This window comes from Sapajus apella, unplaced genomic scaffold, assembly GCF_009761245.1.
Source record: "Sapajus apella isolate SASKATOON/1434 unplaced genomic scaffold, GSC_monkey_1.0 scaffold15, whole genome shotgun sequence".
Classification (NCBI taxonomy): domain Eukaryota; kingdom Metazoa; phylum Chordata; class Mammalia; order Primates; family Cebidae; genus Sapajus; species Sapajus apella.
In genome coordinates, this window is record NW_022436955.1 from 15,934,168 (window position 1) to 15,953,628 (window position 19,461).

Consider the following 19,461-nt stretch of genomic DNA (forward strand, 5'->3'; position numbering starts at 1 on the left):
CTCCTTGCTTCGTGTCTTCTGCCACGTGAGATACACTCTGAGTTGGTGATATCCCGGCAACCAATAGCACTTTAAAAGAGATCAGAGGCTGGGCATGGTGGCTCATGCTTGTAATCCCAGAACTTTGAGAGGCCGAGGCCAGCAGATTATGAGGTCAGAAGTTCGAGACGAGCCTGATCAATGCGGTGAAACCTCGTCTCTACTAAAAATACAAAAATTATCTGGGCATGGGGGTGAGCGCTTGTAATCTCACCTACTCAGGAGGCTGAGGCAGGAGAATAGCTTGAACCCAGTAGGCAGAGCTCACCGTAAGCAGAGCTCGCAGTGAGCTGAGATAGCGCCACTGCATTCCAGCCTGGGCGACACAGCAAGACTCCATCTCAAAAAAAAAAAAAAAAAAAAAGAGATCAGAGATTGGTATTTTATAGTTCTAAACTGTACATGTGGGCCAGGCAAGGGGACTCCTGCCTGTAACTCCAACACTTTGGGAGGCCAAGGCAGGCAAGTCCCCAGAGGTCAGGAGTTTGAAACAAGCCTGGCCAACATGGCAAAACCCCTTCTCTACTAAAACTGCAGAAGTTAACTGAGGGTGATGGCCCATGCCTGTAATCCCAGCCACACAGGATGTTGAGGCATAAGAATGGCTTCAACTCTGGAGGTGGAAGTTGCAGTGAGCCAAGACTGCGCCACTGCACTCCAGTCTGGGTGACAGAGCAAGATTTCGTCTCAGAAAAAAAGACTGTACATATGAAGAGCTCTCTATGCTTGTCTAAGATCTGAAAGACTTAGTCTAAATACAGTTTTCTGTGTCTTCATCTTTCTCCTTATGGATAAACCCAAAGAATCATGTTAAAACTCCCTATATTTTACCTTTCCCTGTCTCATTATAGGTTGTTATCACCCTCTACGGATCAGAGGGACAGAGTGAGCCCCATCACCTTTGTGACCCCCAGAAGACGGTCTTTGAACGAGGGGGCCTGGATGTCTTCCTTCTCACCACTCATTCCTCTCTAGGGGAACTGCACAGCCTTCGTCTCTGGCATGACAATTCTGGCCTCAGTCCTTCCTGGTGAGCACACGTATCATGTTGACTTGCTGTTTCTTTGTGGATCTAAGAGAGAAGAAAGCTTATCACCACAATAAATAACAGTAAATCTTTGAGCCAAATAGTAACAAATGACTGTTAGATTTACGTTCTCAAGCTATCTACAAAGAATAAGCCCTAGAATGAAGCGCGAGAAATTAACAATACAATGTTTTTGGAAGGTAGAATAATAGATGCTTTGTTTTCTCTAATTTTATTTCTTAAATGCCATGATTGTATGCAGCAAATAACACCAACAAAATATTGCCTGAAAGTGCCACAAATTAAAAGTATTTCTAAATATGAAACACATCTTTAAAGACTAACTTTAGTCAACAACTATCTATTGATAGTCAAATTTAAGAGTTTAAGGGCAGGGTGCAGCAGTTCACACCTGTAATCCAGTACTTTGGGAGGCTGAGGCAGGAATATCACTTGAGGCCAGGAGTTTGGGAACAGCCTGAGCAACATAGGAAGACCCTGCCTCTACAAAAAAAAAATTAAAAAAATTCACCAGGCATGGTGGTGTGCACCTATAATCTCAGCTACTCAGGAGCCTGAAGTGGGAAGATCCCTTGAGCCTAGGAGGTTGAAGCTGCAGTGAGCATGCCTGCACCACTGCACACCAGCCTGGGCAACAGCAAGACCCTGTCTTGGGGTGGGGGAAAAATGTCAAGATCTTAAGGAGAAAGAATAGAATTACCATGTGAGATGTGCCTGGGGAATTAGAGAAATAAACAGATGATGATAAAGTCCTTGAACCTAACGTGTTAGGTTTGAATGATTCAGCATCTTCCTTCAGCAGCACTCAGAATGAGGAGAGGTGCTAGAGAAAGTAGATGATACAATTAAGAATGAAGATTACTGATTCCTTGGAGTTGAGAAAAAAAAAAAAAAGAAAAGAAAAATGGAGTGGAAGTCTTCAGGCTCAGGCCCTCAAAAGAATCTGTTGCTAAATGTTGCCCACCTGTAAAGAGCATACAGTCTGCTTACATTTATTAGCGAAATAAGTTTTTTCTACTAGGCTAGATAGACCAGCCACTGGGCCAATAGAGCCTAATAACTTCCTTGCTGCTTCCATTCTGTTCCAGTACGCACAAATCAGCTGGTAAACCATCCTTCCAGTTTTATTTGTAAAGGCGATTCATGTATAGCAAGCGCTTGAAAAGATGTGCAACATGGTTAGTCATCAGGAAATGAAAATGACAGAGCACAAGCCACCCATCAGAATGGCTTAAACTTAAAATGCTCACAAAGGCCAGGTGTGGTGGCTCACACCTGTAATCCCAGCACTTTGGGAGGCTGAGGCGGGCAGATCGCTTGAGGTCAGGAGTTCAAGACCAGCCTGGTCAACATAGTGAAACCCTGTCTCTACTAAAAATACAAAAATTAGCCGAGTGTGGTTTCACGGGCCTGTAATCCCAGCTACTTGGGAGGCAGAGGCATGAGAATTGCTTGAACCCAGGAGGTGGAGGTTGCAGTGAGCAGAGATCATGCCAGTGCACTCCAGCCTGGGGGACAGGGTGAGACTCCATCTCAAAAAAAAAAAAAAAAAAGTATGCAGGCCAGGCACAGTGGCACATGCCTATAATCCCAGCACTTTGGGAGACTGAGGAGGACAGATTGCCTGAGCCCAGGAGTTCAAGACCAGCCTGGGCAACATGGCGAAATCCCATTTCTGGAAAAAATACAAAAATATATATATAGCTGGGCATGGTGTCACATGCCTGCAGGCCGAGATACCCGGGAGGCTGAGGTGGGAGGATCACTGAGTCCAGTGGTGGAAGCTGCAGTGCAACATGATCACACTACTGCACTCCAGCCTGGGCAACAGACTGAGACTCTGTCTCGAAAAAATAAAATAGGCCAGGTGCAGTGGCACACGTCTGTAATCCCAGCACTTTGGGAGACCAAGGCGGGCGGATCACAAGGTCAGGAGATCAAGACCACCCTGGCCAACATGGTGAAACCTCATCTCTACTAAAAATATAAAAATCAGCTGGGCATGGGGCCCACACCTGCAGTCCTAGCTACTCAGGAGGCTGAGGCAGAATTGCTTGCACCCAGGAGACGGAGGTTGCATTCAGCCAAGATTGTGCCACTGTACTCCAGCCTGGCAACAGAGCAAAAAAAAAAAAAATAAAAAGGTAAAAAATAAAGTATGTGTATAGGAAAAGGTCTAGAGTATATATAATAAATTATTATAGTTATCTCCAGGTAGTAGGATATAAATCTTTAAAATTTTATTCAGTGTACTTTTAAGTATGTTGAAAAATTTTAATGATAGATGTTATTTGGTAATCATAGCAAAATAATTTTGAAATTTAACTCTTTTAGAGAAAGCACCCAAAGAAACTTATTCTGATGCAATATTTTCTACTTTTCTCACAATTTCTTACTACTGGTTTATATCAGTCCTAATTCTATATGTAGTCTTTGATTATAATACTATTATTTTTTAGCTCCCGGTGATTTCATGCCCCTCAAGGATAAAGTTACTGTCTTATTAGTATTCTATTCTCAGCTAGTACAATGCCAGGATTATAGAGGGATTGAATAACGCTTGTTACAATTAATAATTAAAATTAATATTGTAACAATATTTGTTACAGTTAAATTCTCAGGATTATGTGTCACCCCTAGAGCTTCCTATCAGGTATCATGGCTCTTTTTGTTTTGTTTTGTTTGAGACAGAGTCTTGCACTGTCACCCAGGCTGGGGTGCAGTGGTGCAATCTCAGCTCAATGCAACCTCTGCCTCCCAAGTTGAAGCGATTCTCGTGCCTCAGCCTCCCGAGTACCTGAGACTACAGGTGTGTGCCACCACACCCAGCTAGTTGTTGTGTTTTAGTAGAGGTGAGGTTTTACCATGTTGGCCAGGCTGGTCTCAAACTCCTGACCTCAAGCAACCCACCCACCTCAGTCTCCCGGAGTGCTGGGATTACAGGCATGAGTCACTGTGTCCAGCCCTTGAAGCTCTTTTGAAGGCATTCTCTAGTCTCCATTTGATTTTCTTTTCTTGTTTTTGTTTATTTTTGAGGCAGGGTCTTCCCCTGTTGTGCAGACTGCAGTGAAGTGACATGATCATGGCTCGCTGCAGCTTCAACCTCCTGGGTTCAAATGATCCTCCCACATCAGCCCCCCAATGAGCTGGGACTGCAAATGCATGCCACCACCACACCTGGCTAATTTTTCTTTTTTTATAGAGATGGAGTCTCCCTGTGTTGCCCAGGCCAGTCTCAAATTTATGGGCTCTAGCAATCCAATTTTGGCCTCCCAAAGTGCTGGGATTGCAGGTGTGAACCATTGCACCTGGCCTGTTTTTATTTTTTAATTGCAAAAGTAACATCTGTGCTTTAATGCAGACACCTTGGAAAGCACAGAAAAGGGACAGACTACTACTCTTTTTTCTTTTTTCTTTTTTTTAGCAAAAGACAGCTTTTTTCCATAATCTTTCTGGTGATAGTGACTTTCCTAACACTCACATTAGACTCTGTACGTGCCTGTATTTTTTTTTTTTTTTTTTTGAGACGGAGTTTTGCTCTTGTTACCCAGGCTGGAGTACAATGGCGCGATCTCGGCTCACCGCAACCTTCGCCTCCTGGGTTCAGGCAATTCTTCTGCCTCAGCCTCCTGAGTAGCTGGGATTACAGGCACGCACCACCACGCCCAGCTAATGTTTTGTAGTTTTTAGTAGAGACGGGATTTCACCATGTTGACCAGGATGGTCTCGATCTCTTGACCTCGTGATCCACCCGCCTCGGCCTCCCAAAGTGCTGGGATTACAGGCGTGAGCCACTGCGCCCGGCCTGTACTTTTTCTTACATTTGAAAGAATATGAGAATAAAAGTTAAAATTGATGCATAAAAAGCCTAGGACTAGAAAAATGAATATTTTCTTCTGTATTGTGTTTTATTCTACTTTTATTATACTTAGCTTTTTTTTTCTTATGTTCTGAGACAAGGTCTGGCTCTGTCACTGAGGGTGGAGTGCAGTGGCATGATCACAGCTCACTGCAACCTCTGTCTCCCGGGCTCAAGTGATCCTCCCACCTCAGCCTCCTAAGTAGCTGGGCCCACAGGTATGCACCATCATGCCTGGCTGATTTTTGTATTTTATAGAAATGGGGTTTCACCATGATGTCCAGGGTAGTCTCAAATTCCTGAGCACAAGCAATCCACCCATCTCGGTCCCCAAAATGCTGGGACGGCAGGCACAAGTCACCAACTCTGGCCCATACTTTGCTTTTAAACGACAGCTTTAAATATATAAAATGCACTGTCTAGTTGAATCAAATGCAGCTTAGTCACCTGTTGTTTCATAAACTGCTTCAATGAGACAATCCCCAGAAATACCTTAGGTTTAAAGGAGTCTATATTCCCAACACAGAAAATAACGTTCAACTAAAATGAAGATTTTCACGAGAGCAATTTAAGTGGTTTCATGACATTAAACACAGACCCTTGGAGAAAATAGTGTCATTACAGTGAAGCAGGAAGTTTGCTGACTAGTTGTGAGATGAAGTCAATAGGTTGAACAGTCAGGTGTCCCAGAAGACAAGTGTGTGAGTGGCTGAAGTTAGCGGAAAAGTTAGTGATAAAACACTGTGGCTGGGAAAAGGATGAAATCTCAGGGCCTTTGCCTCAGTGAAGTGGAAATGAGGCCAGACTAAGTAGAGAGAGACGTCATTGATGTAAACGTTAAAGACTATGCCCCGTTTATACCCCAGATGATGAAAGAGAGGCAGATGGGATATTTGAAAAGGTGGCAAGCCAGTGTCACATACAGGACAGAGAAAGGTTATAAAAAGTATATATACACTGGGCACAGTGGCTCTCACCTATCATCCCAGCACTTTGGGAGGCCGAGGTGGACAGATCATGAGGTCAAGAGATCAAGATCCTCCTGGCTAACATGGTGAAACCCCGTGTCTACTAAAATACAAAAAATTAGCCAGGTGTAGTGGCATGCGCCTGTAGGCAGGAGAATCGCTTGAACCCAGGAGGCAGAAGTTGCAGTGAGCCCAGATTGTACCACTATACTCCAGCCTGGGCCACAGAGTGAGACTCTGTCTCAAAAAAAAAAAAAAAAGAAAGTATATAGGTGAGAAAGGTTTGAAGTCTGGTGTCTGATGCATGAACTCCCTTAGAAGTTGGGAAGGAAAAGATAAGATCTCTCATTTTTTTTTTTTTTTTTGAGTGGGGTTCTCACTGTCACTCAAGCTGGAATGCAGTGTTGCAATTTCAACTCACTGCAGCCTTGACCTCCTGGGCTCAAATAATCCTTCCACCTTAGCATCCCAAGTAGTTTAGGACTACAGGCGAACACCACCATGCCCAGCTAATTTTTATATTTTTTTAGAGATGGGATTTTGCAATGTTGCCCAAGCTGGGCTCACACTGCTGAGCTCAAGCAATTCACCTGCCTCAGTTTCCCAAGGTGCTGGGGTTATAGACGCACACCACCATGTCTGGCCTCTACTCTCCTTTCTTTCCTTAGTTCTTGCCTTGCAATGAAACAGTTTGTTTATTTGGATAGTTACTAATGGTGCGATATTACGTCTTACTACAAACAACTGATTCGAGCCCACCTCCCTAACATGACTGTCTTCATTTTACTATAGGTATGTCACCCAGGTAATTGTCTGTGACATGGCAGTTAAGAGGAAATGGCATTTCCTGTGCAATTGCTGGCTGGCTGTGGACCTCGGAGACTGTGAGCTTGACCGGGTCTTCATACCAGTTTCAAAGAGAGAGCTCTTTTCCTTTAGGTACTGTTGGAAAATTGCTACTAACAGTGAATGTTGATGTTCACTATTAATTGAATTGTTCACTATTGATTGAATTGTTCACTGTTAATTGAAATGTTCACTATTAATTGAATTGTTTTTAATGCAAATTATTTTATTAATATATTATTTCAAACATACATTAGCATTACTGTTGTGGTTGTAAATGGTGTAACCATTATCTTAAAAATCAGAAGCATGACAAGTATAAAACTTAAAAATGTTGCCATTATTTTCTGAAGCTGCTTACCTAGAGAATCATTTATAAATAATTTGCTAAGATATCTAGGAATAAAACAATCGCTCAATGGAATATGAAAAGGATACAACTACTTCCATGATGAAAATACGAGGACAAAACATAAACATAGAGGAAAGTGTGAGAGCGCTGTAGCCTTCAACTGATTTTCAGAGATACTAGTAATCTGGCCAGGCACCATGGCTCACACCTGCAATCCCAGCACGTTGGGAGACCGAGGCAAGTGAATCACTTGAGGTCAGGAGTTCAAGACTAGCCTATCCAACATGGCAAGATCCTGTGTCTACTAAAAATTAAAAAAATTAGCCAGGCATGGTGGTGCACGCCTGTAATCCCAGCTACTCGGGAGGCTGAGGCATGAGACTCACTTGAATCTGGGAGGCAGAAGTTGCAGTGAGACAAGATTGTGCCACTGCACTCCAGCCTGGGCAACAGAGGAAAACCCCGTCTCAAAAAATACAAAGATGCTGGTAAACCAAAATAATTAAAGCAATGTGGTATACTGGTAAATTCACAGACAGACCAGGAGAACAGTATAATGTGTGTATCTACTTCTGTATCTTTCTAGGTATCCATGTATATTTTTGCATCTCCTGAATGCTAAAGATGAGAATATGCCTAGGAGGATATACCTCTGCTACCTGATACTCTTCTTCCCTTCAATTTTCTGGTTCAATATTAGGGCTGTTGGCTTTTTCCTTATGGGAACAAGATGATTGCAAGAGGCCCAAACACCATGTCCTGGCCAGGCATGGTGGCTCACACCTGTAATCCCAGCATTTTGGGAGGCTGAGGCAGGCGAATCACTTGAGGCCAGGAGTTTGAGACCAGCCTGGCCAACATAGCAAAACCCCATCTCCTCCAAAAGTACAAAAATTAGCCAGACATGGTGGCGTGCACCTGTAGTCCAAGCTACTTGGGAGGCTGAGTCAGAAGGATGGCTTGAACTGGGGAAGTGGAAATCGCAGTGAGCCGAGATCAAGCCACTGTGCTCCAGCCTCAGCAAACAGAGAGAGACCCTGTCTCAAAACAACAAAACCAACCAAACACCGTGTCCTTACATTAAAATGCTTAAAGGCAAAAAACATGAAGCTGTTTGTTCTGGGATTTGGCTCCCATCACACCGATGGGGATCTGTGTGATTGAGTAGTGAGGATATCCAGAACAGCAAGAAATGTGTGTTTCTTTATCAAGATCTGCTCCAATTACAATTGCTTTGTAACAAATTACTCCCCAAACTCAGTGGATTGAAACAACCATTTTACTTGTCTCCTGGTTTTGTGGGTCAGAAATTGAGTGAAGCCATGGCGGGGGAGTTTTCCCTTGGGCTCGTTCTTCCCGACTGGGTTTCTACTCTTCTGCAAGCTTATCTGCTAGATTTCCAAAAATGGTTTGCTCACAAGGTCAGCAGGTGGCGCTGGCTGTCAACAGAGGGCTCATCTGTGGCTGTCCACAAAGCACCTATGCATGGCGCCTGCAGCAGCCTCAGAAGAGTGTCATTTTTCACAGGGTGGCTGTCTCCTTCCAGAATAGGCAGTTCAACAGAATTAAGTGGGGGCTTTGGCCTTTTATATACTAACTTTGGAAATAAGATTTAAGGAGAAGGGCCAGGTATGGTGGCTTATAGCTGTAAGCCCAGCCCTTTGGGAGGCTAAGATGGGTGGATCACCTGAGGTCAGGAGTTAGAGACCACCCTGGCCAACATGGTGAAAGCCCCTCTGTATCAAAATGACACAAATTAGCCTGGTGCTGTGGTGTTCTCCTGTAGTTCCAGCTACTGGGGAGGCTGAGGCAGGAAAATCACTTGAACCTGGGTGGTGGAGGCTGCAGTGAGCCGAGATCGTATCACTGCACTCCAGCCTATGCAAAGGAGCAAAGACTTGAAAAAAGCCTTTGAAACTAAAAAACATGGATGTTCATCAAGCAGGAAGTGGGAAAAAAAAATACAGAATGAGACCCTATCTCCAAAACAAAAGCAATCAAAAAATACACACTTTAAATTGTGTGTTGCTTGTATCTAGGAATAAAACTGGTAGTTTTCTCTCCTTTATGAAAACAAGAAGTAGTAAATACAGTTTCTCTTCCGTATGCCTGTTACAGTTCTAGGTTTGTTTTGTTTTGATTTCTGAGATAGGGTCTCACTGTGTTGCCCAAGCTGGTCTTAAACCCCTGGGCTCAAGCAGTCCTGCCACCTCAGCTTCTTGCATAGCTAGGATTGCAGGCATACACCTTTGCATCCAACTAGTTCTAGTATTTTTAAAACGTATATAGGTATATTAATTCAAATATATTCATTTTTGTTGTTGAAATGTGATTTTTTTATGGTTTAATTTCTGTGTTTCCAATAGAGGTATGATACCATCACTCTGGGCTTTTTCTTATTGTTGAAGTAGCTCTTTTAATAGTTCTAATGAGAGGTGTGTGTGTGCATCTTTACTCTCAACTCTTAGTTTAGCTATTTAGCTGGATAGAAATTTTTTGCTATCCTTCCCTTAACACTTTGAAGATTTTAATACACTGTCTTCTTGTCAAGCAGTTCCTAAGCAGAAACACTGTGACAGCTATTTGGCTGGTTAGCAACAGTTCCATTTGGCTTGTAAGATGACAATGAGCACAGGTGAATTTATCTTCTTAATAGATTGACCCCTTAATAAAATGTCCTTTGTCTCTAGGAATTATTCTTGTCTGGAGGTATATTTTTTCTTAGTATAGCCACTCCAGTTCTCTTTTGATTGCTGTTTGCATGGAATATCTTTTTCCATCCTTTTAGTGCAGTGGTATAATCTTGGCTCACTGCCACCTCCTGGGTTCAAGCAATTCTCCTGCCTTAACCTCCCAACTAGCTAGGACCATAGGCATGTGCCATCATGCCTGGCTAAATTTTGTATTTTTAGTAGACACGGGGTTTCACCAAGTTGGCCAGGCTGGCCTCGAACTCTTGACCTCAAATGATCCTCCCACCTCAGCCTCCCAAAGTCCTGAGATTATAGGTGGGAGACTTCTCTACCGGCCCATCCTTTTAATTTCAATTCATTTGTGTCTTCGTATCTAAATTAAGTCTGTTGTAGACATAATACAGTTGGATTAGGGGTTTTTTGGTTGATTCTGCCAATCTCTATCTTTTAATTTGTGAGTTTAACCTATTTGCATTTGATATAATTACTAATAACGTGAGGTTTATATCTTTGATTTTACTATTTGTTTTCTATATGTATTTTCTATTGTATCGTTTTGGTTTCTAAATTTTTTTATCACTACCTTTTTTAGCTTCATCACAAATGGGGTTCAACAGTTACCCACACCCACTGGCACAGAATCTACAAATGAACATCACTGCCTTCTTTGTGTTACATAGATATTTTCTAGTCTACTGTATTCTTTTGTCATATCTTTTACTATATATATTTTAAATTATTTTCTCCATGCTTTCCCGGGCAATTATAAATCCTAATTTATGACAACTTAGCTGGATTAATACCAACTTAATTTCAGTGGTATACAAGAACTTCACTCCTATAGCTCAGTTCCCTTCCCACTCCTTTGTGCTATTGTCATACCAATGACAACTTCATGCACTGTGTGTCTATCACATAGATTCATAGTCACTGCTGCATGTAGCTATTTTTTAAGGCAGACAGAAAAGTTGCAAGCTATATATCTATGTTTATGATTTTTTTTCTTTTTTTTTTTTTTTTTTTTGTGAGACAGAGTCTCTCTCTTTCACGTAGGCTGGAGTATGTGGCCTGATCTTGGCTCACTGCAACCTCTGCCTCCAAGGTTCAACATATTCTCCTCCCCTCCTCCCATCCCAAGTAGCTGAGATTACAGGCGCATGCCCCCATGCCAGGCTAATTTTTGTATTTTTAACAGAGACAGGGTTTCACCTTGTTAGCCAGGCTTGTCTGGAACTCCTGACCTCAAGTGATCCATCTGCTTCGGCCTCCCAAAGTGCTGGGATTACAGGCGTGAGCCACCACACCCGGCCTGTTTATGCTATTTTTAAAAAAGTTTTAAATTATGGTAAAAGCACATAAATTTTAGTCTTAACCATTTTTAAGTGTTCAGTTCAGTGGTAGTATATATATTCACACTGTTGTGCAACAGAGCTCCAGAACTTCTCCACCTTGCAAAACCGAAACTCTGCACCCATTAAACAACTTCCTGTTTCTTCCCCCTTCCAACCCTTGGCAACTATTCTTTCTATTTCTATGAATTTTATTACTTCAGATTCCTCATGTAAGTGGAACCACACGGTATTTGTCTTTTCGTGGCTGGCTTATTTTATTTATCATTGTCCTCAAGTTTCATTCGTGTTGTAGCATGTGCAAGAATTTCCTTCCTTTTGGGGTTGCGTGCAGTGGCTCACACTTGTAATTTCAGCACTTTGGCAGGCCGAGGCAGATGGATCACCAGAAGTCAGGAGTTCAAGACCAGCTTGGCCAATGTTGTGAAACCCCATCTCTACTAAAAATACAAAAATTAAGTGTGGTTTGGATGCCTGTAATCCCCGCTACTTGGGAGACTGAGACAGGAGGATTCCTTGAACCTGGGAGGCAAAAGTTGCAGTGAGTCAAGGTTGTGCCATTGCACTCCAGCCTAAGCAACAAGAGCAAAACTCCATGTCAAAAAAAAAAAAATTGCTTCCTTTTTAAAGCCAAATGACGGGCTAGGTGCAGTGGCTCACACCTGGAATCCCAGCACTTTGGGAGGCTGAGGCAGGTGGATCATTTCAGCTCAGGAATTTGAGACCAGCCTGGCCAACATAGCAAAACCCCATCTCTACAAAAAATACAAAAAATTAGCCAGGTGTTATATTTAGTCCATTCTCATGCTACTATGGAGACATCCAAGACTAGGTAATTTGTAAAGGAAAGATGATTAATTGACTCACAATTCAGCATGGCTTGGGAGGTCTCAGGAAACTTACACTCATGGTGGAAGGGGGGGAAGCAAACACATCTTTATTCACATGGCAGCAGGAAGGAGAATGAGTGCCCAGTGAAGGGGGAAGTGCCTTATAAAGCCATCAAGTCTCGTGAGAACTCACTATCACAAGAACAGGATGGGGGAAACCAACCCTATGATTCAGTTATCTCCACCTGATTCTTCCCATGACAGAGTGGAGGATTATGGAAACTACAATTCAGGATGAGATGTGGGTGGAGATACAGCCAAACCATATCAGCTGTGGTGGCGTGCACCTGTGGTCTCAGCTACTCGGGAGACTGAGGTGGGAAGATGGGATGGAGCTTCCAGTGAGCTGAGATCTCACCTCTGCACTCCAACCTGGGTGACAGAGCAAGACCCTGTCTCAAAAACAAAAAAACTAAACTAAATGATACTCCCTTGTGTGTGTGTGTGTTCATATACACCACATTTTATTATCTTTACCTATGTGGTTACCTTTACTGCTATTTGTTTCTTGCTGTGGTTTTGAGTTACTGTCTAGTATGTAGGGCAGGATTATTAGAGACAGTTTTCTCAATTTTATTTCTCTTGAAGTGTCTTAATTTACCCTTGATGCTAATACACATATACATATACATGTAAATGTATCTGTAAGAAAAATGAATAGAAAAATAAGGATGCTTATTTCTCCATTTTTGAAGAATAGTTCTGCTATATATATAATTTTGGACTGACAACCTTTTTCTTCCTATACTTCAAGTGTGTCATCCCATTGCTTCCTATTCGCCATGGTTTCTGATGAGAAGTCAGCTGTTAATCTTATTGAGGAGGCTTGTACATGATGAGTTGCATCTCTCTCGCTGCTTTCAAGATTCTGTTTCTGGCTTGCACCAGTTTTATTATGAAGTGTACAAGCAGATCTCTTGAGTTTATTCTACTCAAAGTTCTTTGAGCTTTTTAGATACATGATAATCTTTCATCGAATTTGGGAAATTTTCAACCATTTCTTTAAATCTTATGCCTCTTTATCCTCTTCCAGGACTCCTATGGGAGGGTCACTTGGTGGTATTCTACAGCAGTCTGAAACTCTGTACATTTTTCTTTATTTTTTATTTCTGTTTTTCAGAATAAATCATTTCACCTTACCTATGTTCAGGTTTGCCGATTCATTTTTCTGCCTGCTCAGGTCTCTCGAGTGAAATTTTCATTTCACTTGTATTCTTCAACTCAAGACTTTCTATTTGATTTGTTTTAATTTTCTCTTCATTGATATTCTGTATTTGGTGAAACATTCTCATTTAATTTTTCAAAATAGTTTCCTTTAGTTCTCTGAATATATTTTAAATAGCTGATTTAAGGCCTTTGTCTAGTAAATCTGGTGTCTGTGCTTCCTCAAGGATAATCTGTTGACTGCTGTTTTTTGTTTTCTGTATGTGAGGACCATACTTTCTTGTGTCTTTGTATATCTTGTGATTTTTGTTGTTGTTGATGAAAACTGGACATTTTAAATAACAAAATCTAGCAACTCTGGAAGACAGATTTTCTTCCCCTCCTCTAGGGTTCATTGTTTTTTGTTTGTTTGTTTGTTTGTTTGTTTGTTTGTTTTGAGACGGAGTTTCACTCTTGTTACCCAGGCTGGAGTGCAATGGCGCGATCTCACCTCACTGCAACCTCCGCCTCCTGGGTTCAGGCAGTTCTCCTGCCTCAGCCTCCTGAGTAGCTGGGATTACAGGCATGCGCCACCATGCCCAGCTAATGTTTCGTGTTTTTAGTAGAGACGGGGTTTCACCATGTTGACCAGGTGGTCTCGATCTCTTGACCTCGTGATCCACCCACCTCAGCCTCCCAAAGTGCTGGGATTACAGGCATGAGCCACCGCGCCCAGCCTGGGTTCATTGTTTTTAATGTTTGTTGCTGTTTGCCAGTTTGCTTAGGGATTTTTCTGAATGAATTCTGTAAAGTCTGTATCCCTTGTTGTGTGTGGAAACTGAAGTTTCTGCTCAGGTAGCTTAGTGATTAGCTCATTATTGAACAGAGATTTCCTGAAATGCCTAGAGCTAATAAGTCACGGACTGTTTACCAAGGGACTCTGTATGCATGTTGGGTCATGCCTTCAACATTCAGAAAGGCGACTGACAATTCTGCGTTGGCTTTCACTTCCTCCTTGCTAAGAGTCCACGTTTTTTAGTTTCAAGACTTTTATTTGTTCCTTTTTTTTTTTTTTTTTTTTGAGACAGTCTCGCTCTTTTGCCCAGGCTGGAATGCAGTGGCATGATCTCAGCTCACTGCAACCTTCGCATCGCATCTTGGGTTCAAGTGATTCTCGTGCCTTGGCTTTCTGAGTAGCTGGGATTACAGACATGCACCACCATGCCCAGCTAATTTTTATATTTTTAGTGGAGACAGGGTTTCACCATGTTGACCAGGCTGGTCTCAAATTCCTGGCCTCATGTGAACCATCCATCTTAGCCTCCTAAAGAGCTGGGATTGCAGGTATGAGCTGCCATGCTCAGCCAAGATTTTTAATTTACTTGATGTCTGTTTTTTTCATAATATTTTAGACTTAAGTCAACATTATTCCTTTTTTTTCAGTCAGTGTCTCTGTCACTCAGGCTGGTGTGCAATGGCATAAGCACAGCTCACTGCAGCCTTAATTTCCTTGAACTACAGGTGTGTGCCACCATACTGGGTGAGTTTTTTAATATTTAAAAAAAAAGTAGTGACAGGGTCTTCCTATGTTGCCTAGGCTTGTCTGAAACTCCTGACCTCAAGAAATCCTCCTGCTTTAGCCTTCCAAAGCATTAGGATTAGGGGCCAGACAGTATACCTGGCCTATTCCTTCACTTAGAGCAACCTGAAATATTTCCTTTGAAGTTTTTGTCACACTGTCCCATTAAATTAATTTCTTTTGAGCTGGATTGTTGTTTTCCCTCTCCCTCCCACTCCTCTCCCTGCCACTGCACCTCCAGGTACACACACACCATCCTGTCCACCCCTCCCACAACAAACACCATCTCTGACTGGTTTTGCTACTGTTTTCATTCTAACCCTTCACATCTCTAGTTTAGAACTAGGCCTTACAGTATTATATGGCATTTTGGAGCTCCTATTCTTCAATGAAATTTATGAAACTAGGAATATTGCAGATCTTGGCATAGCCAGTGGATCTCTCGACTCAGTTTCTGGTCGTGAAACTGTTCCTTTTTTCTCACATTATTACTACAAATGTGTACCCCTACAGAGGTTTTTTTGCTCTCAAGTATTCTTTCATGAGCTCCAGGCTCAACCCTGGCTTCTAGCAGTGAAGTTGGCTTTGTCTCTCCCTCTCCTGCTCCCAATGAAACATTTTTAGTTTCAGTTACCCTACAAAAGTCAAACTCCCACCTTTGTACTACCTTCTTCCAGATCTAGAGCTCAGTAATCCTGTGGCTTCTACCTCCCTCTCACCATCTTGTTTTCTTATTCTGCATGTCTTTCTCAGATGTTTATTTTGTGTTTAAGCCCAGCAAAGTCATTTTGGTCCTCTCTTTTTATATATTATTTATCGTTCCTCCAGATTTCGAATAGAGAAAGTGCTCAGAGTATGAATTCACCAAACTATTTTGAATAGAAGTTTAATGTAAACTTTTGAAAAGTAAAATATTTACCAAAACTCTCATAAAGCTAAAATATTTTTAATTTTAAACTTGCACACCATAAAAATTATCCTAAACTTTTTGTCCTAAAATAACGAAAGAATCTTACATGGACACATTTGTGTGATGGTAAAAGAACTGAAAATAAATAAATGAAAGAATTATATTATCTGAAAGCTTATTCATAGAGGTGTTGAATAGAGGCTTGGGAGTTGCTGTGTCACTTGTTGCTGGGCAAATCGCATCTTAAACTGGGGCACTTTTAGAATAAAATCTCATGCATTTCCTCTTCTAATTTCTCTTTTCAGACACCTGTTTTCCTCCATGATTGTAGAAAAGTTCACCCAGGATTATCTGTGGCTTTCAGTTGCAACTCGGCATCCCTGGAACCTGTTTACAAGAGTCCAGCGGCTGTCTTGCTGCATGACACTGCTCCTCTGCAACATGGTCATCAGCATTATGTTCTGGAAGATAAGTGGCACCACTGGCAAGAGAGATGAGCAAAGTATGGATGAGCCCTGATGTGGGTAGTAAGCAAAAGCAATCCTTTTTTTTTGAGACAGAGTCTTGCTCTGTTACCCAGGCTGGTCTACAGCCCTGGCTTCAAGTGATCCTCCTGCTTCAGCCTCCTGAAATGCTGGAATTACAAGCATGAGTCACCATGCCCAGCCTACTATGCAATACTTTTACTACACTCCACTCTCGTTACTTTCAGGATTAGAAACAGAATCATGTTGTGTGATATGGTTTGGCTCTGTGTCCTCACCCAAATCTCACATCCAACTGTAATCCCCCCAGTGTTAAGGGAGGGACTTGCTGGGAGGTGACTGGATCATGGGGGCAGTTTCTCCCATACTTTTCTCATGATAGCGAGTGAGTTCTCATGATATCTGATGGTTTAATTGCTTGAACCCAGGAGGCGGAGGTTGCAGTGAGCCGCGATTGTACCACTGCGTTCCAGCCTCTGTCACAGGGGGAAAAAAAGTGTGTGGCAGTTCCCCTGTCACTCTTTCTCCTGCACCATGTAAGATGCCTTGCTTTGTACATCATGTGAGGTGTAATGCCATGTAAGGTGTCTTGCTTCCTCTTCACCTTCCACCATGATAGTAAGTTTCCTGAGGCTCCCTCAGCCATGCAGAACTGTAAGTGAATTAAACCTCTTCTCTTTATAAATTACCCAGTCTCAGGTAATTCTTTATAGCAGTGTGAAAACAGACTAATACATTGTGCCTTGTTTTTCTTACACTGCCCTAACATTAGAACATTCTAACAGATATTCTCAGTGTTCTCATTCGTTAACAAATGAAGCACTATTAGGAATACAACATGATCTTTACCGCCATGATAATTTTATTCCTAGATAAACATAGTTAGCTTCCTCAATAAATAGTTAAACCTAGGAGAGGAATGACTTTGAGATTATTTTAATAGTTGAAGATAAAAGTTGATGTCATGCTTTTCTTTCAGTGGGTACATTTGCTGTGGCCTGGTCTGAACTGCTCATCAGCATCCATACTGCTGTCATCCTCTTCCCAATCAATCTTGTCATTGGGCGGCTCTTCCCGTTGATTCAGCCACAGGAGACTGTGCCCCTCTTTCCTCCCATCCAGGTCTCCTGCCTCTTAGATGCTTCCGTTGAGCCTCTCTCTGTCACAATGGTAGTTGAGGTAAGTTTGGTATCAAATTTTATTTTATTTTTATTGCTTGTTTATTTGTTTTGAGATAGGGTCTGGCTCTGTTGCACGGGCTTGAGTGCAGTGGCGCAATCTCAGCTCACTGCAGCCTCAGACTCCCAGGCTCAAGAAATCCTTCCAGCTCAGCCTCCCAAGTAGTGGAGACGACAGGCATGTGTCACTACATCTGGGTAAATTTTGTATTTTTTTTATAGAGACAGGGTTTCACCATGTTGTCCAGGCTGATCTCAAACTCTTGGGCTCAAGCCATCCTCCCACTTAGGCCCCCTAAAGTGCCAGGATTACAAGCGTGAGCCACCTTGACCAGCTAGTATCAAATTTTACAGATGAATTACATGCTTTCCTTCCCCACACAGTGAAAGAGAGCAGTGGGAAGAATCTCATGGAAGGCTGTCAGGGTCCTCTTACCTGTAACATATTTTTCCCAGCTCTTGTCCCCTGAGCTGTGATTAACCACATCTTTAGCTTTGACTCTTGCTTGTGAAGTATTCTGAGGACCAAGTGGGCGTGCATAGGTACCACTCTGGCCGTGTTTTAGTCTTTGATGTTTGATCAAATTGTCTCTTTTTTCATTCCGTATTCTCTCATAAAACTGGTATTGCAGCTACTGTGAGCTATGAGGTGACTGCTTTCTGAAAAATTAGAGAGAACATGAAAAATTGAGGTTCTTCATGCTAAGCAGATCCCCTTTTGACTAAAGGAAACAGCCTTACCACCTGTAATTGCTACAAATCCCGGCTTAATGAAAAACAGGCTGATTTTTCTCATCTTGGTTCTATATTCAGGAATTAAGGGAAACTGTGCGATTCCTGCTCAGAAGACATACATATCTACTCTCAGAGTGTAAACAACCGTCATGGAGTTCTTGCAACATTACTAAGCTGGTGGAACTTTTATCCAGCCTCCTGTCTTCTCACTTGGAGGGTCAAGGCTGTCATCAGCAGGCAGAGCGCCACCGGGCACGTGGTAAACTTCAGTAGATTTGAGTAACGAATGTTCCATCTGCCTCCCACTCCCTTGCCTGTCTCTTTCTTTCTTACTCATTCATAACCAACAGGCCTGACACAACCTTCTGCTTGTTTTAATTGCCTTAAGCTTCTAATATAGAGCTGATAGATTTGTTCTCCTTGATGGCGTAGACAATCTGTCTGGTGATAAAAAGTACAGGATTAAAAAACACACACACACAGGTCAGGCGTGGTGGCTCATGCCTGTAATCCAAGCACTTTGAGAGGCTGAGGTGGGTGGATCACCTGAGGTCAGGAGTTCAAAACCAGCCTGGCCAACATGACAAAACCCTGTCTCTACTAAAAATACCAAAGTTAGCTGGGTGTGGTGGCACATGCCTGTAATCCCAGCTACTATGGAAGCTAAGACAGGAGAATCCTTGAACCTGGGAAGCAGAGATTGCAGTGAGCTAAGATTGCACCATTACACTCAGCCTGGGTGACGGAGCAAGACTCCATCTCAGAAAAAAAAAAAAAAAATACAGGAAAAATGTTCTCTGGGCCAGATGCAGTGGCTCATGCCTGTAGTCCCAGCACTTTGGGATGTCAAGGCGAGTGGATCATGAGGTCGGGAGATTGAGACCATCCTGGCCAACGTGGTGAGACCCCTTTTCTACTAAAAATACAAAAAGTAGCTGGGTATGATGGCACGCACCTGTAACCCCAGCTACTTGGGAGGCTGAGGCAGGAGAACCGCTTGAACCTGGGAGGCAGAGACTGCAGTGAGCCGAGATCATGCCACTGCACTCTAGCCTGGGTGACAGAATAAAACTCCATCTCAAAAAGAAAAAGAAAAGAAAAAATATTCTCTGTATTAGACCCACATATCCCATCTGCTTTGTTGAAGGCTGTTGAAACTTGTCATCCTTTTTCTTTCATGAGATGGTGAGATGATGCAATCTATAGATCCTCAAAAACAGTTTGAGTCTCCTGGGCATTAGTATAGGTTACATGTACAGCCATTCTGGTGAAGAAGTCAGTAAGGTTTTAAAAGTCTTCAGATCAAAGCTTAGAATTTTACAGTTGTTAAAATTCACCAGTATCCTCAGAGAAGATGGTAATACTGCAAGTGTTGGGTACAGTCCAA

The 19,461-nt window shown here is 42.4% G+C and overlaps 1 protein-coding gene across 1 annotated transcript in view; it reads left to right on the forward strand.

Moving 5' to 3' along the window:
• PKD1L3 (polycystin 1 like 3, transient receptor potential channel interacting) overlaps window positions 1-19,461 on the forward strand; it is an 85,813-nt gene that overhangs the window by 33,557 nt on the left and 32,795 nt on the right. The window contains 5 exon segments of the mRNA XM_032284380.1: window positions 891-1,069; window positions 6,707-6,853; window positions 15,982-16,178; window positions 17,141-17,340; window positions 18,153-18,333. Coding sequence (XP_032140271.1) covers window positions 891-1,069; window positions 6,707-6,853; window positions 15,982-16,178; window positions 17,141-17,340; window positions 18,153-18,333 — 904 coding nt within the window.